Raw genomic sequence first — 26,585 nt, forward strand, 5'->3', positions numbered from 1 at the left:
ATCTTTGCTTGATCACATCATGCCTGCTTCATATGCATTTCATGATTTTCTGCATACAATGATCATAGTGTATTGTTGTGTTTCAGGAGATTCATGTTCATATGATTCAAGAGTTTCACAGTTTCTAGATTTAGGTGTGAGTGAGTTTTGCCATTGTTCCCAAACTCAAGTTTAAGTCTAGAGACTGTTTTAGGGTGTTTTGTCACGGAATAGCCAAAGGGGGAGATTGTAAGGTTGAATTTAATCAACCATGTGTTGGCTTTATTCCGTGACATATTTGCTTGTAATACAACACTTAGAAACCCTGTATTTAGGTGGGAATCATGTAAGGGTAGTGTGTGAGAGAGTGTGAAGAAATGCTCAAGATAGTGTAGTAAAGCAAAGACTCGCGGCTAGGACTCGCGGGAGGCTTGCGGCTTGCAAGCCGCCAAAAGTTGTACACGCGCAGAGCATGCAGGGGAGCTGAACAGTCATGCCACTTGGAGCACTACAAGACAAAAATCCAGACTGGCCATTAAGTTAGCTCGCGGCTTGAACTCGCGACTCAGTCAAGTCGCGAGGTCAAGTCGCCAGCCAACCCTGTTTTGGAAAAACTGACTATTTGCATTCCATTCTCACACCAGTATAAATACCCTTCATTCCCACAAAATATGTGTGGCTATTCAGAAAGAAAAACCCTAAGAGAGGTTTCTTCAAAACACCCACCCAATTAGAGAGAGCTACTCATTCTTAGATAGAAATCTTTGTAGTCTCTTCTCATTTCTTCTCTCATTGTCATACCTATTGAGAGAAGATTTCTATCCAAACATTATCCACACCCATTCAGAGTGTTGAGTGTTTTTGGAGTTTTGGGAAGCATTGGAAGATGCCAAGGATGGCGGATGCTATGGATTATAGCGGAATCCGGTAAGCTAGAAAAGAAAAAGGTTCGGCGCAACCTCGTTGGAGTAAGAAGCTTGGAGGGCTTAGGTACATCGGGTAGATTAGGCTTGGAGGGTCTATTGCTGTTCATGTATCCTAACTACATTTTCTAGTGGATTATTGACCGCTTAGAGGGCGGCGGAGAGGTTTTACGCCGAGGGCTTTGGTTTCCTCTTCGATAACACATCGTTGTGTTGTCCTTGTGTTTGCATCTCTCTTTCTTTAATCTTTGCCTTTTATTTTCTATTGTGGATGTGATTTTAATTGGTTTAGATTGTTTACCAATTCTGTTTTATAACTTTTGTTCATTTTCCGCACACTAGTTGTTTGACATAAAGCTTGAATTGGTTATTTTGTAATTGGGGGTCTAAACGTTCAAGGGTGTTTTACACACTATTTGAATTTTCAAGATTAATGTACAGTCTTAAGTTGTGAAAAAAATTGTATACTAGAATTGCTCTTCATTCTTCAGGCTTGAGTGTGCAACATGACTATTTCGTTTCTGCTTCAAGAGGCTTAACATGTTCTAAGTTGACCATATTTGCATTTGGGAATACAGTTTAAAAAGAGGACCCCACGAAGACATATTCCAGACAAAGTTTCAAGAATATGAAAATCAAAAAAGCTAACTCTAATACCCTCAGAAACTCTAATTCCCAGCTCAAAATCATTTCTTTCCAGCATTTTTTCCATCCATCAAACACACACCAATTAATAACAGCTAAACAAAAAAGGGTACAAACCAAATAAAATCCATTAGAAGAACAAAGAAATTGGGTCCAACTATAAATGAACATAGAAATGAAAAAACATACCTTAAGGAGGATTTTGACTGAGGGTCTTCAGGCCGCCGATGAGAGGAGCGTCTCCTGTAGAGTGAGTGAGCATCTTCGGTGTCGGGTGTCTGAATGTGTGGCTGCCGGTGTCTGAAGGAGGAGAGTGTTTGAAGGAGGAGAGTGTTTGAGGGTGAGAGTGAGTGATTTGGGTGGGTTTCGATGTCTGAAGGAGGAGAGTGTTTGATTTGGCTGTCTAAGAGTGAGTGTGAGAGTGACAAATTTGGGTCTCTGAGAGTGAGTGTGAGAGTGAGTTTGTGTTTGAAAGTTTGAGAGTGACAAGTGAGGTCTGAAAGTTGGATTTTAATCGGTTAGAAAACAAGTTTCTGTAACTCGATTTAAAAAGTGAGTTTTATAAACTCGATTTCCACATGGAAAAATTTGTCCACGTCATTGTATGAAAAATCCCTAACTCAAGTATTAGTAACTCGATCGAGTTTGCATTGACCTCGAGTTTTAAACCCTTGAGATGCTAGTTTTCCATATTGTTTTGAAATGTGACAACTAACGAAATTGTTACAATTTAAGGTTAATTGGAAAAAAAAAAAAAAAATTTCGAAGGATTGCCAATACCAAATGATTAACCTTGTAAAATAAGTGACGGCCTCTTGAATTAAAAGATTGTAATATGACTTTGTCAATGACTAATAAGTAGTGACTAATGGATAAACTCTTCCCAAAAAAAAAAGAGCTAATGGATATATGATGTTGTTAATGGCTAAATGCTTATATTGCCTTTGTCATTTGCTAAAGGTTAATGAATATATAGCCTCTCATAAATAAATAAATAAATAAATAAATAAATAAATTATTATATAGCCTTGGTCAATGGCAAAAGGTTAATAACAATATTACCTTTGTTAATGGCTAAAGGCTAAATGTCTATATTGCCTTTAAATATGAAGATGACCATGCAAAAGGCCAAACGAGAGAAACATATAAGCCAAATGAGTCGTGCAAGTCATGCAAGGCACCAAATTCTCATATCCTCCACTAGCAACTTATGGATCATTCCGCCATTTCAAGTGGCCACTACCTATACACTACAAATCTATTACTAATAAAGGAAAGCAAATTAACAATTTTTCATCTATTTAATAATTTCTTACAATTTACAACATAATGTAAAATGCAATTAGCGCAAAATTTCCATGAACTAGATCCCCCCTTACTTCTTCACACATCTATCTATAAACTTTCTATTTTCTCTCATTGAAGGAACTCTCTAAAAAAATACTCTCCCATACAAGCATATTATATAAGATTAGTATTCACTTGGCAAAAATGATGATTCTTACAGAATTGAGAATTCTTAAAAGTTCAAATTACTATAAAAGTTTAAAGTCTAAAGAAATAAACAACGCTTGAAGTGAGTCACTTGTCCAAATTTTGACTTTGTGACTATAAACTGATTTACTCAAAACCTAGGATGCCAATGACAACCCGCCTTAATTATTTCAAACTTTTCATTCGCTGAACTCTCTCTCTCATCCATTTAATCATTGTTGATGCTCATTTTTGGCAAAAGGGCCCAATAGCAGAAAAAACCCAACAATATGAAAGAGATGGAGAAAGGAAACATCAAAGTAAAGACCATTGGGCCAAAATGGTAGGAATAATTGTCCACATGCCTATAAAATAGTAAAAAGACCCCAAAGAAAGCAAATGAGCCCAAGGGAGACCCAAAGAATGAAGTAACAAACCCATGAGAATCATAAGAAATAGAAGGAAAGCAAAAAAGGACCAGAAGAGCCCAAAGAAATGAATTAGTAAATGGGATTGGTTCAAAGGCCAATAAACGCAAATGTAAAGGATGTGGTAATTGGGCTGGGAAGCCCAAAAGATTTAGTAAAAACCCATGAGAATGTAAGAAGTAGGAAAGAATGAAATGGGCCAAGGATGCCCCCAAAGAATGAAACGGGCCGAGGATGCCCAAGAAATAAAATGGGCCGGGAAAGCCTAAGATGCTATATGGACTAACCCAACAGGAATACTGGGTAGTGTAAACTAAAGGAAGGAATAACATATGAAACTAACACGGCAAACTCTTTAGCCCACAAGCCTAGAAGTGGTACAGTAAACAAGGGTAAACAACATCATAGCAGGAACAATGCAGTGGCATGGCAGGAGCACTAGCTAGCCCACGGATTGGAAGTGAAAAGAGACATGGGCCGAATTAAAGAAGAGAAAGCCCACACCTAAGCAATGCTTAGCCCAAAGAAGAAATGAGATACAAAGAATGAGGACTCATCCACGCCATAAGAGATAAACAAGCACCTGAACATGTAGCAGAGTCAGACAAATCTATAGGCAATGGCAAACACATGAACGCCAAAAAAGCAATGGACTTATATGGAAGTGGAGTATGCACAAGGCTTAGGCACCACTTATCTATTCCCAGCCAATACAAGGAAGGTGGGCCATGGGTCTGAGGTAAGAGAGGGTGTGGTTTGGCGGTGGGGAGAAGGGAGAAGATTATTTTGGGGTTCCCGTTTAATTTCTTTTATGGAAAATGTCCTATTGGGATGACATATAACCCAAAAGAGGCAAACATGAGTTAGAATTGCTAGGTGCATGCTATAGGGGTTGGTAAGAGAGAAATCCAGCCCTTATTCGGATGAAAGTGCAAGGGAAGTAGAAAGCAAAAACAAATACTACTTTTGTCTGGGAATGAGGCATGGCACGACCAACACGATGTAGTGGTGGTGGCTGGACAACCAGTAGACCAATGGGTAGTCTGGGAAGGATACCCACAACAGGCCAAAAGTAGTTGAGGGATAAAAATGGTAAATCTTATCATGACAAGCAGTATAAAAGGCCATAGCCATGCACAGTAAACCAAAAAAAAAAAAAAAAAAAGAGGAGGAAACAGAGAGTGAGGAAGAAAATAGGAGTGATAGGAGTGAAAAGCATGCATCAATAGGCTACCCAATTCTCTCCCTCTTAATAGCCCACTATCTGGCAAGTTAAGAATCTGAGATTAAGCCACTTAGGTCCATTTTCTAAAGTGAGTAACTTCATTCCCCTTTGAGGTTACCAATATTGGAGATTGGTTCCCTTCTTAGGCTTGAATCTGCCAAGGAGTCAAGTTTGTTCCTTTAGCAGACTAATCCTTTTTTCTTTTGTTATGGTTGACTAAGGACTAATGCTATTTTCTTGTTATTAATCTATTCTTTCCATAATCACATCATCATTTTTCTTCTTTGTGGAACTGTTTAAGCATTATCGTTGTTAGTGAAAAATATTTTAGTTATCTTGTTGTATCATGTTTTGCCTGCTATAACATTTTTTGTGATAGCATTTCCTGCCGTATGACACCCCTAAGGTTTGAACAAGGGCTCTAACTTGTGCACAAGCTGGCCTAATGTGAGTTTCAATTAGGCTAGTCCCGACTCTCCTACCTCAGAATCATAAGGCTGCAAGACGCAAAAAAGGCCCACTACAATCATTTACTTTTCCATAAACCTTAATAATTTCCTCCAATTCCACTAAAATATTGGAAAAATAAAATAAAATAAAATTATGATATTGCGCACCAATTAATCCAATGGTGGTAGTAAACTCTACTCAACTAGGTTAACTTCATTGTTTTTATGGCAAGACTTGAACCTGCTCTCAGCAAGTGAAATAACATCTCCAGCATGCAAACTATTAGGCCATACACATCTTATTGGCCAGGAATAAAAAATTAATAAATATATATCAATTTAAGTATCAAATATATTAAAAATTAAATGACACATCACGGTTTGACCTCATTTAAACCTCTGTTCAACCTCAAAAAATTTGAACATCTCCCTTTTCCGGTTCATTAAACAGTCTAGGTTTCAAAACTTTGGTTAACTTTGAACTTGCCATACCCTTGACCCCACCTTCTCATGTCCCTTTTCTTCCTTCTCTATTCTCTCTCTCATTTATTGTCCCCATTTGGTATAATTTTTTTTTTTTTTTTTTTTTTTTTTAAAGATTTTTAAAAGTAGATTGTTTGAGAACGTTATAGTTACAAAATAAAGTGAGATTAAAATATGTGTACTTTCTAAACGAGATGCCAAATGGACACGATCAACATCATCGCACGAACATTCAAACGAAAAAAGAAAAAAGAAAAATCACATGAACAATGATAATAATACTTCAAATTATAAACATGAGAGTATGTTATAGACTGAGGATATTAAAAATACTAACTTGTGGGTTCAAATGTATATATTTCTTTAAAATATATTTTTTGTTACTTTATTAAAAATACTAACCATAAACTACTCATTACAAAAAGACAGGAGAGACAATAATTTTCCTTAAAACAAAAATGATACTACTTTTTGGTGCAAAAAAAAAAAAAAAAAAAATCTCCAAAGAATTTAATTAAGTCGATGAACTCGATCGTGTGCCCTTCTTTCCATCACCCATATCCCCCACACGTCTGAGTCCCACAAAACTTCATGATTTTGACTCATTAACCATTTGGTAACTGCCACGTGATTCATTGGTACGCTATCACGTACTCTCCCTCTCTCGCACTGAATTGATAGATACAGATCACATTTATAAATAAATAAATATAAAAGTGTTTTCTTGGTTTCCCTGCAACACTTCTTTTGGCCTTTTATGTCAAACGAACAGATAAACAAATATACATAGTTTCAAACTTGGACAACAAAAGAAGTTTCTCAAACTCCTTACGTTAACACTTAACACACACTCTCTCTCCTATAAAAAAAAAAACAAAAAAAGTGACATGAATCTTCTAAGTTGTTTTAGTTTACTACTTATTATGTGGGTATTAAGCAACACTTTGTTTTCAGCTATAATTGACGCCAGATCAGAGCCTCCTATACCTGTACCCTCCATTTCTGAGCAGTTTTTTGTTGCTGAGAGAATTCCCAGTTCTCAATTTCTAGTTAAAATGGAAGCTGAACCTCCAGGACCAGGTACTTCAACAATGCAGAGGATTTTCTGTTTATGTTCTTTGTTCCAAACCACCATGTACTTTCTGTGGTTTGTTCACTATTTGCTTATATGTGGATTAACGTGTTTTCCTTGCCTTGGTTCACAATCAAAACTCAAATTTGATACCAGACTAAAGTCGATAGATTTTTGTTCTTGACATTTTTTAGATGATACACTTTTGCTCTGTCTGGTTGCTGACAATGCAGTACAAAGGTCTTCAAAATTTGAATCTTTTCTTGCTAGTCTTTTCGACTTTGAAAACCTAAAGGAAAGAAACAAGTTTAGTCAACTGTACTTTGTGGGATTAATCTTTTTTTCCCCCTTTTTGTTTATGCCCTGTTTGGTTGCTAAGAAAATGTATCTAATGTAAAATAACTAAATTGTAAAGCTTAGTTTGTTTGTTCATTGTAGTATTATTTCGTTAAAACCAAAAGTTTCACTGAATTGTATTTTTGTTCTGATACGACTACCTTGCTTAGTTGTGATGACTGTGTGTGTAATTTTTCTTTTTAGTTGAAAGATGGGAAAAAAAAAATTGAAAAGAAAATCAGAAGATAGAATGGGAAGATGGTAATTATTAACTAATGTTGTTGGAAAATTTTCACTGCTTATTTCATGATAGTTAATTATTTGGTTTCGAGTTTCAAATTAGATATCTCTTTTCCAATGTCATAATTTCTGTGGTTTTCTAGAGGAATTAGTTATCTATATCTATTTTATGCAAAGCAGTCATAGGATTACAGAGTATCACACATTCTTATGTTTATGTTGATCAATTTATTTTTTTCTTAATTTTTTTGGCTTAGTTTTATATTTTTTCTATCAGTATGTTTAGTCATAGTTTTCTTATGTTAAAACAGGAGAGGAGATTAGAGTAGTGCACCACCATGATTTGAATGAGAAAATTCTTATAGCGCTCATTGTTGCCTCCTCTCTCCTTGGTGGAATTTTGCTGTTTTTATTATTTTTTTGGATCTATAGACAGAAAAAATTGAAGAACTCCAATAAGAAAAGCCGAAAGAGCTTAGGTATCCTCTATTCCTTGAAAATTGCTGTCAACATTTTTCCCCCTCGCTTGTATCTTTGTTGAGCTATTAACCTTTCTTTTCCTTCTTTTTTGTGTGTACTCTATTTTTAAAATGATCTGAAGAGGCTGCAAAAGGGATCTCAATGAACCCAATTATGGTTAACTCCTTGAGGATGGCCAATAGTAAAGGTTCTCTTGCTATATTCGATTATCCATCATTAGAAGCAGCAACAAACAATTTCCAAGAAAGTAATCATTTGGGTGAGGGTGGTTGTGGACATATCTATAAAGCTCATTTTGATGAAAAATTGCTTGCAGCAGTTAAGAGAATTGATGGTGTCACTCAAGACATGGAAAGAGAATTTGAAGTAATGATATCTCTTAAATTTAGTTGGGATTCAATTTTCTGTGACTTGAATTGCTTGTTTAATACTTTCTTCTTAATTGATTTGTGTGGAATTGCAGAATGAGGTGAATTGGTTGAGTAAAATCCAGCATCAGAATATTATTAAACTTTTTGGTTACTGCATTTATGGAGATTCAAGGTTCCTTGTTTATGAAATGATGGAGAAGTCTTCATTGGAAACTCAACTGCATGGTATAAGTTCTCTGTCAATGTTCAACTAAAGCAAAAAAAGTTAGAAAATATGATACCAAAAGAACAACTTTATGTGTTCATTTATATTGTATTAATTTTTTCTCAATGATTTAGGACCTACTCAAGGATCAGCTTTAACATGGCATCTGCGAATGAAAATAGCTGTTGATGTTGCTAGGTAAGTCCATTTGCTAGTTATGTTTCTACTTTTATCTGCTTCTTTTTTTCCCATTTCTTATTTTAATCAAGTTGGTATTGTTCTCAATATTGTTAGAGGATTAGAATATCTTCATGAGCACTCGCATCCTCCTGTGGTTCATAGAGACATAAAATCTTCTAATATTCTTCTGGATTTCAATTTCAATGCTAAGGTAAGATCTATATGTGACTCATTGAAATTGGAATTCACACATATTTTTGTTCTTTGGCACGTTTTTGAGGATGTTTATCCCTTTAATGAGATTTTCTTGATTCAGCTATCAGATTTTGGCCTTGCGGTTACTTCTGGCACTGAAAACAATAACTTAAAGCTTTCAGGAACCATGGATTACGTGGCACCAGAATACCTTTTGGATGGTATGCTAGACTTTACACGGCTTTCAACCTGTATACTAATAAGCATTGGTTTGTATTATCTGTATGTTTGTTTTATATTCCCTTGAGTCTTTCTGTGAAATCTTTAAAACTTTTGTTAATGTGCTGACATGCTCCTTGTTCTGATAGGAACCATTTTATTTTATTTTTTCTTTTTTTGTCATTCTTTATAATTCTTAATTCAAGTCCTCCCCCCACCCCCCCGCGGGGGGCTGGCCCTCTGAAATTATTCTCAGATATTAGTGGGATGTTTCAAATATATGCATTGAGTTGCTGCTGATGGATGATATGAATTGTCTCTGAATTGCATATTAGCTGCTTAAGTTTATCAAGTTAATCAAAAATATTGCAAATAATCTGTGAAATACATACATACAAGGGCTCCCAGCAATTTCTGATCTCAGGTAGATGATCCTTTTGAATTACATTAATTGTGTACTCTTCATGTCACTCTGACCTTGAAGAGCCTTAGTACCATACCATCTGTCCAAACATCCAAACCTTAATTTTCCTTTTACATGGTTGTAATAGTATAGAAGTTGTTTAAATTGTATATCATTTTTCCTGTTGGAATATGCTAAGAATGTATGTTATTCTAAGCCTATTCCATGATTTGAGTTTTTATTGAGATATAAGGAACCTATAATGTCTGCCAAGTTGCAAAAGACAGAGAAGGAATTCTATTTGTTCATTTTTCATAGAGTGGTAATTTACACAATATTTGGATGCTACAAGTGTAATAAGAGTTAGTTGTTTTAATGTGTCCCCTTATATCTAGTTTTCTAAATCCAAATAGAACCTAATTATAAGGAGGCATTTTCTTGTATATAAAATTGTAAGATTATTTGCTGCAGGGAAACTAACAGATAAAAGTGATGTCTATGCTTTTGGAGTTGTCCTTCTAGAACTCCTAACAGGAAGAAAGCCGTTGGAGAATCTTGCCCCAGCTCAATGCCTATCTATTGTCACATGGGTAAGTCTTCTTTTAAATCCCACCAAGCTGCCTTTTATGAACTAAATTTCAAGAAGGTTTCTGATGGTGCTTGGTGTTTGAATCATCTTTGACTTGCAGGCTATGCCTCAGCTTACTGACAGATCAAAGCTTCCAAAGATTGTGGATCCTGTAATCAGAAACATGATGGACCTAAAGCATTTATATCAGGTTTGTTGAATAAAAACATTAATATTCGATTACTTATGTGTCATTATGTGCTTGTATTAGTTGTTAATTATTGTAATTAATACAGGTTGCTGCTGTGGCTGTACTGTGTGTTCAAACAGAACCAAGTTACAGGCCACTGATAACTGATATTTTGCACTCGCTTATCCCTCTTGTCCCTAATGAGCTTGGAGGATCACTCAGAGTTAGCGAACCTACTAAGCCAGTCTGCCCTGGACCTTCCAACTGATTGCAGATATGTTGCTCGTGACTCTTACACATTTTCACATTTTATAATTACATCAAGGCGATCATCTGAATCACTGGATACCTTTCCTCTTGTTCCTGATCATTCATTTTTTTTATTTTTTCAGATACTTTTTCTCCTGAGATTCTTATGCAATATAGTCATTCTACGAAATTTTTTTTTTTGGGTAAATAATAGTAAAATTTGATGTAATTTTTCCATGACAATCTGAGAACATTTTTACTTTTAGATTAGACAGATTTCCCTCTAGCTGTATTTATCAAGAAACCAACAGGGGATAAAAAGAGTATTATTAGAGTGGAAAATTTCTGAAATCTGTATTTTTCTTATCCTATAATATGTAAACTGGTATTTGGAGGGTCACTCTTAACTCTTTGCAGCACAGATAATATGACATTCGTCATTGTTCTTTGGTTGTTCATGTTGATGTTGGACTGTAGCTAAAACTGCAGATAATGAGCATCAATCACTTCCATTATTAGTTATTCTGGACAGCTTGTTATAGTAATAAAAATGACAGGATTTATGAAGGGCTAGTTGTGGGTTTGGGTTAGGAGTTGTTTAACAGGGGATTATAGTGAAGAGGAAAGGGTTGATAACATAGAGTAGCATTAAAACAGAATAAAGGTAAGGAGACAAAGATGAGGTGCACAGGTCTCACTTCTTGTGGAATCTCACTCACCACAAGAAGTATGGCACCTTGACACAAATAGATCCAGTAATTTCTCAACATTTCATTCCCAAAATGACAAGTTACGACAGTAGATAGGTTGATAGATAAAGGTTACTTAAAAGCACTTCATGTATAAGCGAGGTACACCAGATTGCTTCATGGTCTTTTTTTTTTTCCCCTATGAGTCAGCTGATTGTCTCATGTCGAAGTACTTAAGGTTAAATATCCTACTATGTAACAAGCTCTATTTTATTTTTAAAAATGCATTGATTAGAACCTAGTCTTCCCAGAAGTTCATATTACCACATGGGACCTTTATTTCACAAAATTGCAAAATAGTAGTAAATTTCATTATATGGCTATTCAAGATCCTAGTCAATCATTCCTCTGTCTTCTATCTTTTATCTCAATAATAATAATAATAATAATAAATAAATAAATAAATAAATAAAATCATTTGTGTTATACCATATAAAAAAAATGAGGTCTTGTCGCTGCCCTATAATCATTATGTATTGAACTTGAAGAAATCTAGATTAGTTCTACTCAAAAACAAAAATCAAGTATGCTTGACTTCTTGCTCTAATACTATATTAAATTATTGATTCTCCAAAAAGTAACTATTGAAATATGGTAAATTTAATTATTTAACCACATACTTTTAGCACCCTATTTAAGGAATTCGTTGGTTTCTTTTATTTTTTTTAATTTATTTATACAAGATAAAATTTCTACTCTAACCTAATTTAAATGTATATGTGTGTGAAGTTCCTTTCTGGAGACTTGAACCCCGGCCCTTTCCCCCAACACCCTACAAGTACTTATACTTGTGGAGTGACCATTGCATTAAAGGTATGCGGTGATGGAACTCATTGGTTTCAACACATGGTTGTTACTTGTCTGCATTAATTGTACATGCATGGTCCTAATTATTGGCGGGCTTACAGCTAGTTAAATTAATATTTTAACATTACTGTTTATATGTGGGCCCAAATTCCTTCCTATTTTGTGAGGTCCAACATGTGAAATTTCAAAATAAAAATTTAAACAAGAAATAAAGTAGAGATAATATTTAAACTCAAGAACACATGCTCTAAGACCATGATAATTTTTTTATTTTATCAAGACAATGATAATTTGATAAATAACCAATTGTTCCAAAAGCTTACTCTATATGTTAAACCATTTGGTGAATTTAATCTCTCAGTCAAAAAAAAAAAAAATGGTGAATTTAATCATTTAAAAAAATATTCTAACAAATCTTCTTCAACTAAAGGATTCTATGTTGAACCATTGCTTCTGCTCAACCATGAATTTTCCACTTCTCATGCTAGATTTTGCTTGTGATTTTAAGTGCCTTGAAGTTGGCTAATACCAGTCTTTACTGCCATAGCTACTAAAAACTGTTCACATGATCACATTTTGCTGTATCCCTTTTTCATCTTAACATTATGCGCATTAACTAATCCATAACCGTATAAAAAAAACACAGGCTTGGGAACTATCATACATCTTACATTGTGAATCACTATTGTTAGCGCCACTGTCCAAGTTTTACATGCTAGTAATCACTAAAAATTTTCACCTACATCTCTTTCACTTGAGGTCCACAACTCAAAGCTCTTAGCCTGATACGACAATACAAACTCACACTCTTTCATCTACCATTATGTTTAAAAAGGAAATTAAACACTTTGTTATCATAAAAATGTAAAAATTATTTGAGCTCATGTTATAACTTATCTAGGAAGCACCTATAGTACGGGTACGGTACGACAACAAGGTCATTTTCAAAAAATTAAGACACGGGTACTGTAGAGATATATATATATATATACATATTTCTATTGTCTAACATAATAATGAAAAAAGAATAACAAAAATATAACTCGTAAAAAACAAATTTAAAAATAAGTTACTCGTGTGGGTGGGAAGGTTAAATAAATGTTTCACGTGTGTGGCATTGTGAAATAGATCCAAGACGCTAGCCTAAGCATACGCGGACAAAATAAAAGGGCAAAAGGGGGATATAACAAAATAGAAATAGATTTGGCCTAATTCCATCCTGAGCGGGAAGAAGAAGAAGGAGGTTGGTGTGACTCGGAGGTACAGTGTGTTTCAAGCTTTCAGCTTTTTTTTTTTTTTGCAAGCCGTGTTCCAATCATGTCCCTGACCGTGTCTATCATTTTTCCACCCAAAAAAAAGAAAAAAAAAAAGAGGCTGGACACACCTGTAACTATGTCCAACACGTGTCTTTGATGTAAAACAGACTATACATGCTTTCTTGGAACAACAAAGGTCTTAGAAATTCATAGTGCATGAATTTTGGCAACAATGTTGGAATTGCATTAAATTTTGTAAGTTGATGGGAAATAGCATTTTGATCAAGACACAAGATGATTGTCTTGAGGGTCGCCCAAATTTAGGCGAACTCCTTTGTTAAGGTCCCAAAAACAGTATTTTTGCTATTTTTAGTAATATTTGATTTTCATTAATAACTTTTAATTTAAATATCAAAATAAGGTCGCATATGTTTTGGGATGTCTCTTAGTGACAAGATTTTCAATTTCCACGGTTATCTTAATTTCGCTATTTTTGGCAAAAGTTACGATTTTGCCACCTAATTACATAATTAGTGTGAATTAGGGTTTTTGGGTGTCTTCCTAGCCGTCTAAGGTTTTCTTTTTACTATTTAAACATATTGTAGCCTCCAGGATAGTAAAGTTTTCAAATTTATAAAATAATATAGATTTTGTCTATTTCTCTATAGTGGATTGTAAAACTCTATCACCTTGTAGATTTAAGGGTCCCTCGTGGATTCAAGGTTTTCATTCAGATGCTAACGTGTTTAGTTTCCTTTTTTTATTTATTTAAAGTAATGTATTTGTTTTCTTGTAACTTCTGCAATATCGGTCTTGTCATATCGAAATGCATTGTCCATGCTTTCCGGTAACAGAGAACAAATATGTGCTCAAGCCAATCACGGTCTATTAATGCTGACAGTACCATTGTTTTCATCTAATATCTGGTATCCTGTAATAGTCAGTTATGACAGTTGCAAGTTTTATCCTTTTGTATTATCATCCCTTTCCACCTAGTTTGACTCATAGTCTGTATTTCTTTTTTCTGGTCCATCTGGCATTGTCACTCAATGATTTTATAATGTTCTGAATTACATTATTGCATGAATGTAACATGATATGGCTGCCTTATTGTTCCAAGAACTTTAGTGTGCAAGCCTTGGTAGATCTGAGGAAAGAAACACTTCACTTTCTCTTGTCTCTCTCACATTTGTATTCACATGGGAGCGAGCAAACACATTCAAGGAATATAGATGGAATGGTTCTATTCTAACCGACATCAATTCAGTTTTGCTCTAAAAGTGATGGTAACACAACCTAGTGCTACTATGATTATAATAGGGTTAGGTTTTGCTCTCTATAAGCATGCTTTATTATATAGTTTTGCATTGATGAAGTCAATTCACTTTTGCTCTTTTTACACAAAATCTATAAGGTTGAGAATGTAATCAACTAAACAGAATAAATCAATTGAAAATTTATTGCTAGTAGACATTTAAGTTTTATTACTTCTACAAGCTCTAGAAAACTTATTCTATGATTCTATTAAAAAAAATTACTCCCATATAAGGACATAACTTTGAATCAAATACTCTTAAGCATCTTCACATCAGTCAAATAAAATCCCAATCTCCCTTCCCTATGGAACGAAAACTTCTTTTTTTTTTTAGTTAAATCCCTATTATAAAAAGTTCTTAAAATTATATGTTATCATTATATGTTATCATTAAAGTTTTCAACGAACTTGGTTGATCTATTCACAGCATCAATCACTAAAGAACAGGGCTTAATCCTTGCCTCTAGATTAATTTAATGTCATCATCTAATAATTTCTTCTGAGAGGGAAAAAGAAGTATAAGAAGCCAACAAGCTTGAGATACATGATGACAAATGAGAGAATTGTCTCAAGCACTAAGGTTAAAGTGCGAAACTGAAAATTAATTAAAAACAAAGAGAAGATTGATTTGTCACGATCTTCACAATGTTTGCGTTCCAATCTCTTTTATTTCAGCATTTCCAAAGTTTTAAAAAGCTTTCAACTATGGATGCTGACTAAGATGGACAAAATGGGCTTCTGCCCTTTTTCACAAAACTAATTAGCCTTTTGCCCTTCTTCCCAAACTAAATAGGGAAATGCCCCTATTTTGAAACTCGACTTTTTTAAAATCGAGTTAAATCCTATAGTGACGTTTTTAAGGACCTATAGTGACGTTTTTAAAGACCTATAGTGGCGTTTCGTAACTTGATATCCATAAAATCGAGTTATAGGCAATTTTATTGCCTATAACTCGATTTTGTGAATATCAAGTTATAAAACGTCACTATAGGTTCTTCAAACGTCACTATAGGTCCTTAAAAACGTCACTATAGGACTTTGGAATTTTTTTTTTTTTAACTCGATTTTGAGAAAGTCGAGTTTCAAAAGAGGGGCATTTCCCTATTTAGTTTGGGAAGAAGGGCAAAAGGCTAATTAGTTTTGTGGAAAAGGGCAAAAGCCCATTTTGTCCTGACTAAGATACATATATAAGAAGACATTACCTGGTTAACAGACAAACATATATAGAAGATGGGGGATTTCCAACACAGATCGAAATAACACGTTTATTATCTTTGTTTAAATCAACACATGAAAGCTAAGTCACAATAAGAGGTCATAGTGATCAGGCTCGCCGCTCGTGTGACTATCCACCAAAAAAAAAAGGTATTTTGCTAAATATTATAAAGTAAATTTTTTTTCTACTAAATATATATTATAAAGCAAAATTGCAACCGTACGAATCCGAGTATATTCTTTCTATGTAAATCATAGGCTTAGGTGCATAAGATATGATCAAATATTTTTGACACAATGACTCATGAGTCAAGACAGGCATCTTAAACATTCATTCATTATCCATCATTCATTGTTTATGATCATATATATATATATAAAAAATTAAACGTGTATGTTCTCGATATCATTTGATTTCAATACTCATGAAAAATTCAATTAGCAGTGATGAGTCCAGAAGAATCGTTAAGATCGTCCATATATATATCGTCCACTAATATGGACGACCTTGCATCATTAGTAGGCCATCAAAGATAACCGCTTAACACATTCAATAACAACCATCAAAGGTCTTAAACTCTCATCAAGACAAAGAACGTTACAATTAAGGTAATAATCACCCAAATTTATGTATAATAGCTACCTAAGTCACCTATAAATGGGACAATCTGTCTCACTAGCTAAGGTATATGTAAATCTTAGGCTTAGGTGCACAAGATATGATGAAATATTTTTGACACAATGAGTCATGAGTCAAGACAGGCATCTTATTAAACATTCATTCATTATCCATCATTCATCGTTTATGATCATATATATATATATATATATATTTAATTAAACATGTATGTTCTCGATATCATTTATTTTCAATACTCATTAAACATTCAATTCGCAGTGATGAGTCCGGAAGAATCATTAAGGTCGTCCATATATCGTCCACTAATATGGACGACCTTGCATCATTACTAGGACATCAAAGATAACCGCTCAACACATTCTGATGGTGTCACAAAAAACATCAACTCCTGAACTCATCCATATGTATCGTCCAACGAAAGACAAGCTAGGACAAACCGAACAGGCTAAGTGATCTCCCAAGCGTCCTGGCTAATCTCGTCTGTCTTTGGACGGACGAGATCACATGGGAATCTTACCCATCATCATTTGGACAATGGGCGAGCCGTCCTAGATGGTCTCGTCCGTCTTTAATAAAGGATGGACGAGTTCACCATGGAACGGGCCGTCCAACCAAGGTAACTTCCATAGCGGTTATGGAAGTTACCCTCAATTCTCCAGACTCCTCGACATTAGGAACGGTTATTAAACAGATAACAATTCCACACATACTATATAAGGATTCTTCGATGAAGGATAAGGCATTCAGACAATTTTATCTAAGAGAATACTCCTTCCTTACAGAGAATTTCAAGTTCACTAACTTCATCATCGGAGGACTTTAGACCGGTCCCCACCGATCTCCTCTGATTCAGTGTTATTGTTTCATAGGATATAGCCCAAAGATCATCATCGTTCAAGACTTGTCAACCTACTGGTATCCAAGGAACTATCAGTTGGCGCCGTCTGTGGGAAGAGATTGTTTTACAGTTTACTTCTCCGTGACAAAGGTTTGATGGTTTGGACTAGATCGAGGGCTACTAGCCCAGGCCATCAGGGAAGTAGCAACCCTCATCTCGATCGCCAGTCTGCACCGGTTATGTAGACATCATCTGTCCAACATGCACAATCTATGGTGGACGCTATAGCGGAGTTGACTCGTCAAAACCAAGAGTTAAGAGTGGAGATTAATATGAGGAGGCAGACACGTGAAGAACGTGAAGAAGGAGGACAAACACAGAGTCATGGCGAAAGAGAGAATACCGAAATTGGAAGTCAGTTCAGAGGCACCACTTCACAAACGGTACCGCACTTGAAAGAAGAAATGGACCAAATGAAGAGAGTTATGGAGGAAATGAAAGAGAATATGAGGAGGGCGAATCCGTAGAAGATTTGGTTCACAGAACTGATTCCCCCTTCACGGCTTCCATCAACGGTCATCCTCTACCATTAAAGTTCAAGTTGCCTTCTCTGGATTCGTATGATGGAACACGTGACCCGTTTGATCACATAGCCACTTTCAAGACCACCATGCATCTTTAAGGGGTGCCTGACGAGATAATGTGTAGAGCCTTCCCTACCACCCTTAAGGGTCCGGCGTGAGTTTGGTTTAGCAAAATACCCCCAAATTCGGTAAGTTCTTTTGAAGAGTTGAGCAAGTTGTTTGTTAACAATTTCATTGGTGGACAAAGGCACAAGCGTTCCTCATCCAGCTTGTTGATAATAGAGCAGGGGGAGAACGTGAGCCTCCGGTCATTCATCACCCGTTTCAACAGAGAAGCCCTAAGGTGGATGAAGCAGATGATAAGCTCCTATTGGCGACCTTTCATAATGGGGTGAATTCGGATCTGCTTATACATAAACTCTATGAAAAAGAGCCCCAGTCCATGGCAGAACTTATTCATTCGGCTCAAAATTTTATGAATGCAGAAGAGGTGATCATTGCTAAGAAGAGGAAGAGGTCAGAAAGAGTAGATGCAAATCCCAGTTGCCATCCCAAGCAAGGTCCTCGTCCAAAAAAGGGACGGATGAAAGAAAGGAGAGACTGAGATAGTAAGAAGCCAGGTCCTTCAGCACGGAACCAGTAATATACCCCTTTGAACGTCCCACTTGAGCAGGTCCTTATGCAAATCAAGAATGATCCTTCCTTGAAATGGTTGGAGAAAATGAAGGGAGATCCCAACAAGCACAATAGGAACAAGTATTGTCGCTTCCATAGGGATCATGGTCATGATACAAACGAGTGTTTCGATTTAAAGCAACAAATTGAAAATCTTATAAGGCAAGGGAAGTTGAGGAGTTTCCTTGGACAAGACTACAAGGACGAGAAACAGAAAGGGAAGATGGAAGAATCATCACGACCACCACTCGGAGAAATAAGAGTCATTATAGGGGGAAGTTCAACTGGCCAGTCGTCCAAGTCCAAGAAAGCATACTTGAAGGTAGTACAGAGCGTCCAACTTTCTGGACGGTCACCGAGAGCAAGGTCCATGGATGAGCAAGCAATCACCTTCACGGACGAAGATGCTGAGAGAATTCATCACCCCCATGATGATGCTCTCGTCATCTACTTATTAATTGCTGACTACACAACTAGAAGAGTGCTTGTGTACAACGGAAGCTCGGCAGACATTTTATATTATCCAACTTTTCAGCAGATGAGATTAGGACGAGACCAGCTCAGTCCAGTAAACTCCCCCCTAATAGGCTTTGGTGGGATGAAGGTGCAACCAGTGGGTACTATTTCCTTATCCGTGGTAGTAGGGGCATACCTACGACAAATCACCAAGGATGTGAACTTCCTTGTGGTAGATTGTCCATCCTCCTACAATGCTATAATTGGAAGACCAACTTTGAATAGTTGGCAAGCTGTTACTTCTACTTACCACTTATCAGTCAAGTTTCCAACAGAACACAGAGTAGGGCAGGTACAAGGGGACCAACTAGTAGCAAGAGAATGTTACATGGCCATGTTGGCCATGGATGAACAAGTTTAAGCCATGAATATTGAAGAAAAGAGAGTTGTAGTAGAGCCTACCGAAGTATTGGAAGATATTTCCTTGGATGAAGATAACCCTGAGAGGTGTACCAGGGTTGGAGCAGATCTAGAAGAGAAGATTAAAAAGGACCTCGTCCAGTTTTTGAAGAAAAATATTGATGTGTTTGCGTGGAGTCATGAGGAGATGCTGAGTATAGACCCTAGTGTCATTACCCACTGTTTGGATGTATGTCCTTCCTTCAAGCCTGTGCGGCAAAAGAAAAGGGTGTTTGCCCTTGAGAGAGATGGTGCTATCAAAGACGAGGTTCAAAAACTGATGGTGGCGAAGTTTATTCGGGAAGTGTACTACCCGGATTGGTTGGCCAATGTAGTAATGGTCAAAAAGGCAAATGGCAAGTGGAGAATGTGCGTAGATTTCACTGACCTGAACAAGGCTTGCCTCAAGGATAGTTATTCGCTGCCACGTATTGACCAGTTGGTAGACTCAATTGCGGGCCACAAGTTGCTTAGCTTCATGGATGCCTTTTTTGGATACAATCAGATAAGGATGGACGAGGCTGACCAAGAGAAGACATCCTTTGTCATCAGTCATCGCTTATTCAGTTATAAGGCGATGCCATTTGGCTTAAAGAACGCAGGGGCGACATATTAGAGGTTAGTCAACCATATGTTTCGTCTGCAGATTGGGCGGAATGTGGAAGTCTATGTAGATGACATGCTGGTGAAGAGTCAGGACGAGGGAAGGCATCTAGACGACCTGCAGGAGACATTTGACACACTGAGACAGTATCACATGAAGCTGAATCCTAGCAAATGTGCTTTTGGAGTATTATCAGGGAAATTCCTTGGATTTATGGTCTCCCATAGGGGAATTGAAACAAATCCTGATAAAATTCAAACAATATTGGACATGAAGCCACCGCAAAATACCAAGGAAATCCAATCCCTTACTGGACGAGTTGGCACACTTAACAGGTTTGTCTCTAAAGCTACTGATAAATGTTTGCCATTTTTTAAGGTTCTCAAAAAAGCATTCGAATGGACCGACGAGTGTCACAGAGTTTTTGAAGATTTGAAGGTATACCTTACCATGGCACCGCTGCTGAGTCCATCAGTGGTGGGAGAGGAGTTATATTTATACCTAGCGGTAACCCCGCATGCCGTGAACTCAGCATGGATAAGAGAAGAAGATAAAGTGCAAAGACCTGTGTACTATACAAGCAAGGCATTGAGGGGAGCAGAAGGACTGTATCCACAAATGGAGAAATTAGCCTTTGCATTGATCACCGCTTCTAGGAAGTTGAGGCATTATTTCCAAGCACATGTCATTAATGTCATGACAGATCATCCGCTCAAGAAGGCAATGAATAGACTAGAAGCTGCAGGTGGATTAATCTAGTGGGTTGTAGAGCTCAGTGAGTTTGACATTAGGTATCAACCAAGGCATGCCATAAAAGCTCAAACACTAGCAGATTTCATTGCGGAGTTTACCCCAAGTCGTGATGAGACAGAAGACAGTAAGAGATGGGTCGTCCATGTGGATGGTTCGTCTACACGGCATGCAAGTGGAATTGGTGTGGTCCTACAATCCCCAGAAGGAGATAAACTGAAACATAAAGTCCGTCTACAGTACCAAGCAACTAACAATGAAGTCGACTATGAAGCCCTTCTCAAAGGGCTAGAATTGGCTAAGTCTGTGGAAGCTAAGTCCATACGTGTCCTGAGGGATTCTCAACTGATCATGGGGCAAGTAAATGGGATGTATGAAGCGAAGGAAGAACGGATGAAGAAATACCTTAGTAGGGTGATGCGCCTTGTGAAAAGATTTGAAAAAGTTGACTTCGTTCAAATCCCAAGGGAGGAGAACATGGAAGCTGATACTATAGCAAAAGAAGCCTCAGCAAATGAATCAATGGACGAATTAGATGAAATTCAGTATATGCCAAGTATAGATGTCCCGGAAGTACAACAGGTGGATAGCAGAGGAAATTGGATGACCCCGATTATATCATACTTGAAAGACGGACGACTACCAGAAGAGAAGGACGAATCGAGGAAGTTGAGGGTGAGATCGGCTAGATACGTCCTTATGAATGAAGTGCTATACAAGATAGGCTTTTCTCAACCTTACCTTAGGTGCTTAGCTCTGGATGAAGCAAACTATGTACTAAGAGAAGTTCATGAAGGAGCATGTGGCAATCACTCAGGAGCCAGATCACTTGTCCACAAGGTCGTCCATGTAGGGTATTACTGGCCAAACATGCAAGCTGATGCTAAAGCATATGTTAAGGTCTATGACCAGTGCCAACGGTTTAGTAACGTCCCCAGACAACCGTCGGAATAGCTCACCCCGATGGTGGCACCGTGGCCCTTTACACAATGGGGACTAGACATTTTGGGTCCCTTCCCTCTGGGCACAAGGCAGATGAAGTTTCTAGTGGTGGGCATCGATTATTTTACCAAATGGGTGGAAGCTGAACCGTTGGCAAATATCACACAAAAGAATGTGAAAAATTTCGTGTGGAAGAACATTGTATGCAGATTTGGAGTGCCGAAGGTATTGGTGTCTGACAACGGACGACAATTTGACAATGCACTCTTCAGAGACTTTTGCTTACACTTTGAAATTCAGAACCATTATTCCTCGCCTGCACATCCCCAAGCCACCGGCCAAGCTGAAGTTGCAAACCGATCCTTGTTGAAAATCATCAAGACTCGGCTTGAGGGGGCAAAGGGAGTATGGTCAGATGAATTACCAGGAGTTTTATGGGCGTACAGGACCACAGTGAGAACCTACAGAAGTACATATGGAAGCGACGCAGTCATACCTACAGAAGTACATATGGCCAATCACAGGGTGATGATGTATCAAGACAAGGATAATGAGGAGCAACTCCGTCTGAACCTCGATTTAGTAGACGAGGTAAGAGTAGATGCAGAACACAGGGCAGCAAAGTACAAGAACCTCATGGCTAGGCAGTATGATGCGATGGTGAAGCCAAGGCATTTCAACATAGGAGATCTCGTCCTGAGAAAGGTCTCTTTGTCAACCAAAAACCCAGCACATGGGAAGTTGGGCCCAAATTGGGAAGGACCCTATAGAGTTATCAATTGTAAAAGGCAAGGATCCTACTACTTGGAGGCCCTGGACGGGAGAAAGTTGGAACATCCTTGGAATGTGGAGCACCTGAGGAGGTATTATCAGTAAAAGTGAACCTATAGATGAGCTTGGACCTTGTCTGCCTACTTACGTTCTACTTATGTTTGATGCTGTTTGTGTTTGATACTACTTATGTTTGATGTTATTTGTGTTTGAAGTTTGAAACTACTACTTTATTACTTATTATGGTTGAGTCATGTTTATGGACGAAGTTATAAAGTATGTACTTATTAAATAAAAAGGCATCAGTGTGCATGTGCCTTATCTATAAACAATATCTATGTTATGTACAAAATGTTGTGTGAATTTTACATCTCCATGATATTTTCGTCCAAGCCAATCCATAAGAGGATTGAAAGATTCAAGATGAATAAAATCTCTGGATGCAGAGATGTAACGTCTAAATTTTCCTAAGTAAAACAAGGAAAAAACCATAAATACACTCGTCCAACTCATGGACGAGGAAAAGCCATAACATTTTTTTCCAAGTTAAGGGTGAGAATCAAAAGCCAACTGAAACAATCCAAACTCTGGACGAGAGAAAAGTTGGGCAAAATAAACTGGATGGTATGTAAAATTAGCTTGTAAGTCTTAAGACGAATCAAGCTGGATAAAAATACTACTTGCAAAGACGAGTTAGACTAACAATATGAAGAACATATATTTTCGCCATGGACGAGCTAAAGCTGGAGTTGAATTAAAATAGCATAACAGCATTCGTCCATGCAAAGAAAATGAGAGCACTCGTCCATGCAAAGAAAATAAGACTTCATTCATTCAAAGGGTGGACGTCCTACGTCCAAAAAAACCCTTGTTTAGTTCAAAAATCGATGATTGTTTAAAAACCCCGTCCTAAAACCATGGACGAGGCTAGTGTATTCTGGTTACAAAAGAAGGTCCTAAAACAGAGGACCAAACAAAAACCAAACAAAAGGAAAACAAACAAAGATTGCTCTAAGTGTAAAGGTCTCGTCCTTAAGCAGAAGGAGCATTGACATTGGGCTCATCTTAGGGTGGCTGAGTGCTAGCATCATCTTCCACATTGACGTCCTTAGAGCCAGTCTGAATAAGAGAGCTTGTGGCAGCAGCAAGGTTAAGTTTGATTGAGCTAAAGTCAACTTTAGGGAAGTTCTCAATAGCATCCAATCTGAAATCCTCAAAACCAGCTGCATAATTGCGATCCAGGGTGTTCGTATACACTTTGGACGACTTGAATTCAGCCACAGCGTCCTCTTTTGCCTTGGAGAGACGAGCATTCAGCTCGTCGTTCATCTTTTGCAAGTGATTAATGTGGGTATCCTTCTCCAGTGCATCAGTCTTTAGCTCCTCGATTAGCTTGGTATGCTCATTGACTTCCTCCTTAGCTTTTGCAGCAGCCCCAGCCCATTTTTTGCAGTCAGCATTCACCTGTTGAATTCTCGTCTCCAACAAGACCCTCGTCTTGTCCAGTTCTGTTGCCTGTCTGGACGCTGCCATAAACTTTGACATGGCCTATGAATAGATAAAACAACATAGGATGGTTAAGTGAAGAAAGGTTGTTAACTGAACAAGGACGAGAAATGAATATTAACATACCTTAAAGAGGTCATGGACGCCAGAATGCTCAAACTCCTTCAAGCACATGTTATAACACATGTTTATGTCTTTGTCCAGGACAGCCAACTGAAAACGTTCCCAAGCCAGATCCTCATTTTCAATGATGTTCGTAGAAGGCTGGGACGAGCCAGGCGCAGTTGACTTGGACAAAGGAGTTCTGGGCGGAGGAGTCTTGGATGGAGTGGACGAGTCCACATCAACTACCTGGATGGAAGGCTGAGACTGTGGAGGTTTGGACTTAACCAGCTTGGACGAGCCCTGCTTCACTCTTTTGTCTCGACGACTGGGGAGCCCTTCTAAATCAATGTTCTTTGGCAAGAACTTCCTTTTGTCCCCAGCCGTAGGACGTACCTGAACCTCAGGACGATCCTAGGTTTGAGCCTCAGGATGTTTTCCCTCACCTACAACTTCTTTCCCTTTGTTTTCTTTCATTGTTGACATTCCTAAAACGAGATAATAAACAGATCAGGAATGTATATATATATATATATATATAAAACTTAGTTGAAAACTTACTTTTACGCACAGTAACCTCGTGTGCAATAGCTTCGTCTGATGGCTCAGGACCCAAACCCCCACTTGGCTAGACGTCTAAGAGTGACAAGAGAATGAAAGCTCCTGTCTGTATGAAGATGAGCCTTGTGGGCGCGGTCACGATGAAATTTGCTCAAAGACGGACGCTTGGCAGCTACAACACAATGAGTAAATAAAGGTTAGAAATTGTAAACGGATCAAATAGAAAGAGAATGATAAAAATAAACAAGGGGAAGTGACGTACCTTCTGGACAAAGGTTCCCTAAGTCCCCAGTGTAAGGAGGAAAGGGATCCCTGCCAATGTCCACAAGGTTCCCTGCCCAGAAGCCTGAGACAAAGATGAATTCCGTCTTCCACTTTCTATCAGACGAAGCTAGGGACTTGATTAACCTACAATCATTCCCCCTAGCAGTGAACTGGTAAAAATCCTTGGACTGACTTATTGCAGAAGGTTTATAACAATAGAGGAACTCGTCCACAGTAAGAGGACGGTCCCCACCAAAAACTTCCCTCCACAAAATTTGCATGGAGATAACTAATCTCCACGCGTTAGGATTAAATTGACAGACACCTAAACCTAACTTGACTAACAACTCTCTAGCAAAGGCATTTAAGGGAAACCTAAGGCCACCCAGGAAGTAAGATTCATAGACGCCTATTCCAAAACGTGGGTCATAACACCACTCTCCACGAATGGGCAGCCTAGGGTTAAACTCGTCTGGAATTTGATACCAAGATTTAAGACTATTTAATCTTTGTTCATCTGTCTTAGAATGGACGCCTACTGCGCAACTAAAGACGGTCTCTTCCTCGTCCGTCAGATTGGACGGAGGCACGCTGGACGGAGAGCCAGCTTGAGAGCCAAAAGCTCTTCTAAGTTGTTCTTGGACGACTTCAATAGGGAGTCCAGGGGCCCCAGAAGAATAATTCTCGTCTGTACTTCCTCCACTATCGTCACTAGCACTGCTAGAACTAGATCTATCACTGCTGTCCTCATAATACTCGTCTATAGCCTTATCAAGGCTATCAGTGGACGAAGAAGCAAGAGACATTTTTGACAAGAAACTTAGAACCTAAAGACGGAGAGAAGAAGAATACCTGGCTCTAGACGAAAGAAGACTCTAGACACAGAGGAACTCCTAGACGAGGCTCTAGACGATGGATGTCAAGGAAGAAAATCTCTGAAATGAGAAGGGTTAAGGGAGGCATTCCACTATTTATAGAATGCTGACCTGGGTATTTGAAACGACTCTACCAATACGAAAAGGACACGTGGTATCTACCTTGGAAAACTAAATCGACGGGACCAGTCGCCAATAAAAAAATGACACGTGGTGCATTGATTTATTAACCAATTATATATGCCCAAGGACGCGTCGGCAGCTCACCCAACTCATTGGACGAGGGGGCAACTGATGGTGTCACAAAAAACATCAACTCCTGAACTCGTCCAAATGTATCGTCCAATGAAAGACAAGCTAGGACAAACTGAACAGGCTAAGTGATCTCCCAAGCGTCCTGGCTAATCTCGTCCGTCTTTGGACGGACGAGATCACATGGGAATCTTACCATCATCATTTCGACAGTGGGCGAGCCGTCCTAGTTGGTCTCGTTCATCTTTAATAAAGGATGGACAAGTTCACCATGGAACGGGTCGTCCAACCTAGGTTACTTCCATAGTAGTTATGGAAGTTACCCCCAATTCTCCGGACTCCTCGACATTAGGAACAGTTATTAAATAGATAACCGTTCCACACATACTATATAAGGATTCTTCGATGAAGGGTAAGGCATTCAGACAATTTTATCTAAAAGAATACTCCTTCCTTACAGAGAATTTCAAGTTCACTAACTTCATCATCGGAGGACTTTAGACCGGTCCCCACCGGTCTCCTCTGATTCAGTGTTGTTGTTTCACAGGATATAGCCTAAAGATCATCATCGTTCGAGACTTGTCAACCTACTGGTATCCAAGGAACTATCACATTCAATAAGAACCATCAAAAGGTCTTAAACTCCCATCA

The 26,585-nt window shown here is 37.9% G+C and overlaps 3 protein-coding genes across 3 annotated transcripts; all 3 read left to right on the forward strand.

Annotated features, from left to right (window-relative positions):
- The first annotated feature begins 6,352 nt into the window (after positions 1-6,352).
- On the forward strand, positions 6,353-10,739 carry LOC126725827 (probable receptor-like protein kinase At1g80640). The gene is made up of 10 exons (XM_050430798.1): positions 6,353-6,685; positions 7,565-7,732; positions 7,855-8,099; positions 8,197-8,329; positions 8,444-8,507; positions 8,604-8,700; positions 8,806-8,905; positions 9,778-9,896; positions 9,996-10,085; positions 10,171-10,739. The coding sequence occupies exons 1-10, from the start codon at positions 6,493-6,495 to the stop codon at positions 10,330-10,332; spliced, it is 1,371 nt and encodes a 456-aa protein (XP_050286755.1). The 5' UTR covers positions 6,353-6,492; the 3' UTR covers positions 10,333-10,739.
- A 7,699-nt stretch (positions 10,740-18,438) lies between these two features.
- Positions 18,439-19,269, forward strand: LOC126728133 (uncharacterized). The gene has a single exon (XM_050434003.1). It carries the CDS (start codon positions 18,439-18,441, stop codon positions 19,267-19,269), a length of 831 nt encoding a protein of 276 aa, XP_050289960.1.
- A 1,092-nt stretch (positions 19,270-20,361) lies between these two features.
- On the forward strand, positions 20,362-21,615 carry LOC126728134 (uncharacterized). Its single transcript, XM_050434004.1, has 2 exons — positions 20,362-20,656; positions 20,744-21,615. Exons 1-2 carry the CDS (start codon positions 20,362-20,364, stop codon positions 21,613-21,615), a joined length of 1,167 nt encoding a protein of 388 aa, XP_050289961.1.
- The last annotated feature ends 4,970 nt before the right edge of the window (positions 21,616-26,585 follow it).

Source organism: Quercus robur, chromosome 5, assembly GCF_932294415.1.
Source record: "Quercus robur chromosome 5, dhQueRobu3.1, whole genome shotgun sequence".
Taxonomy (NCBI): domain Eukaryota; kingdom Viridiplantae; phylum Streptophyta; class Magnoliopsida; order Fagales; family Fagaceae; genus Quercus; species Quercus robur.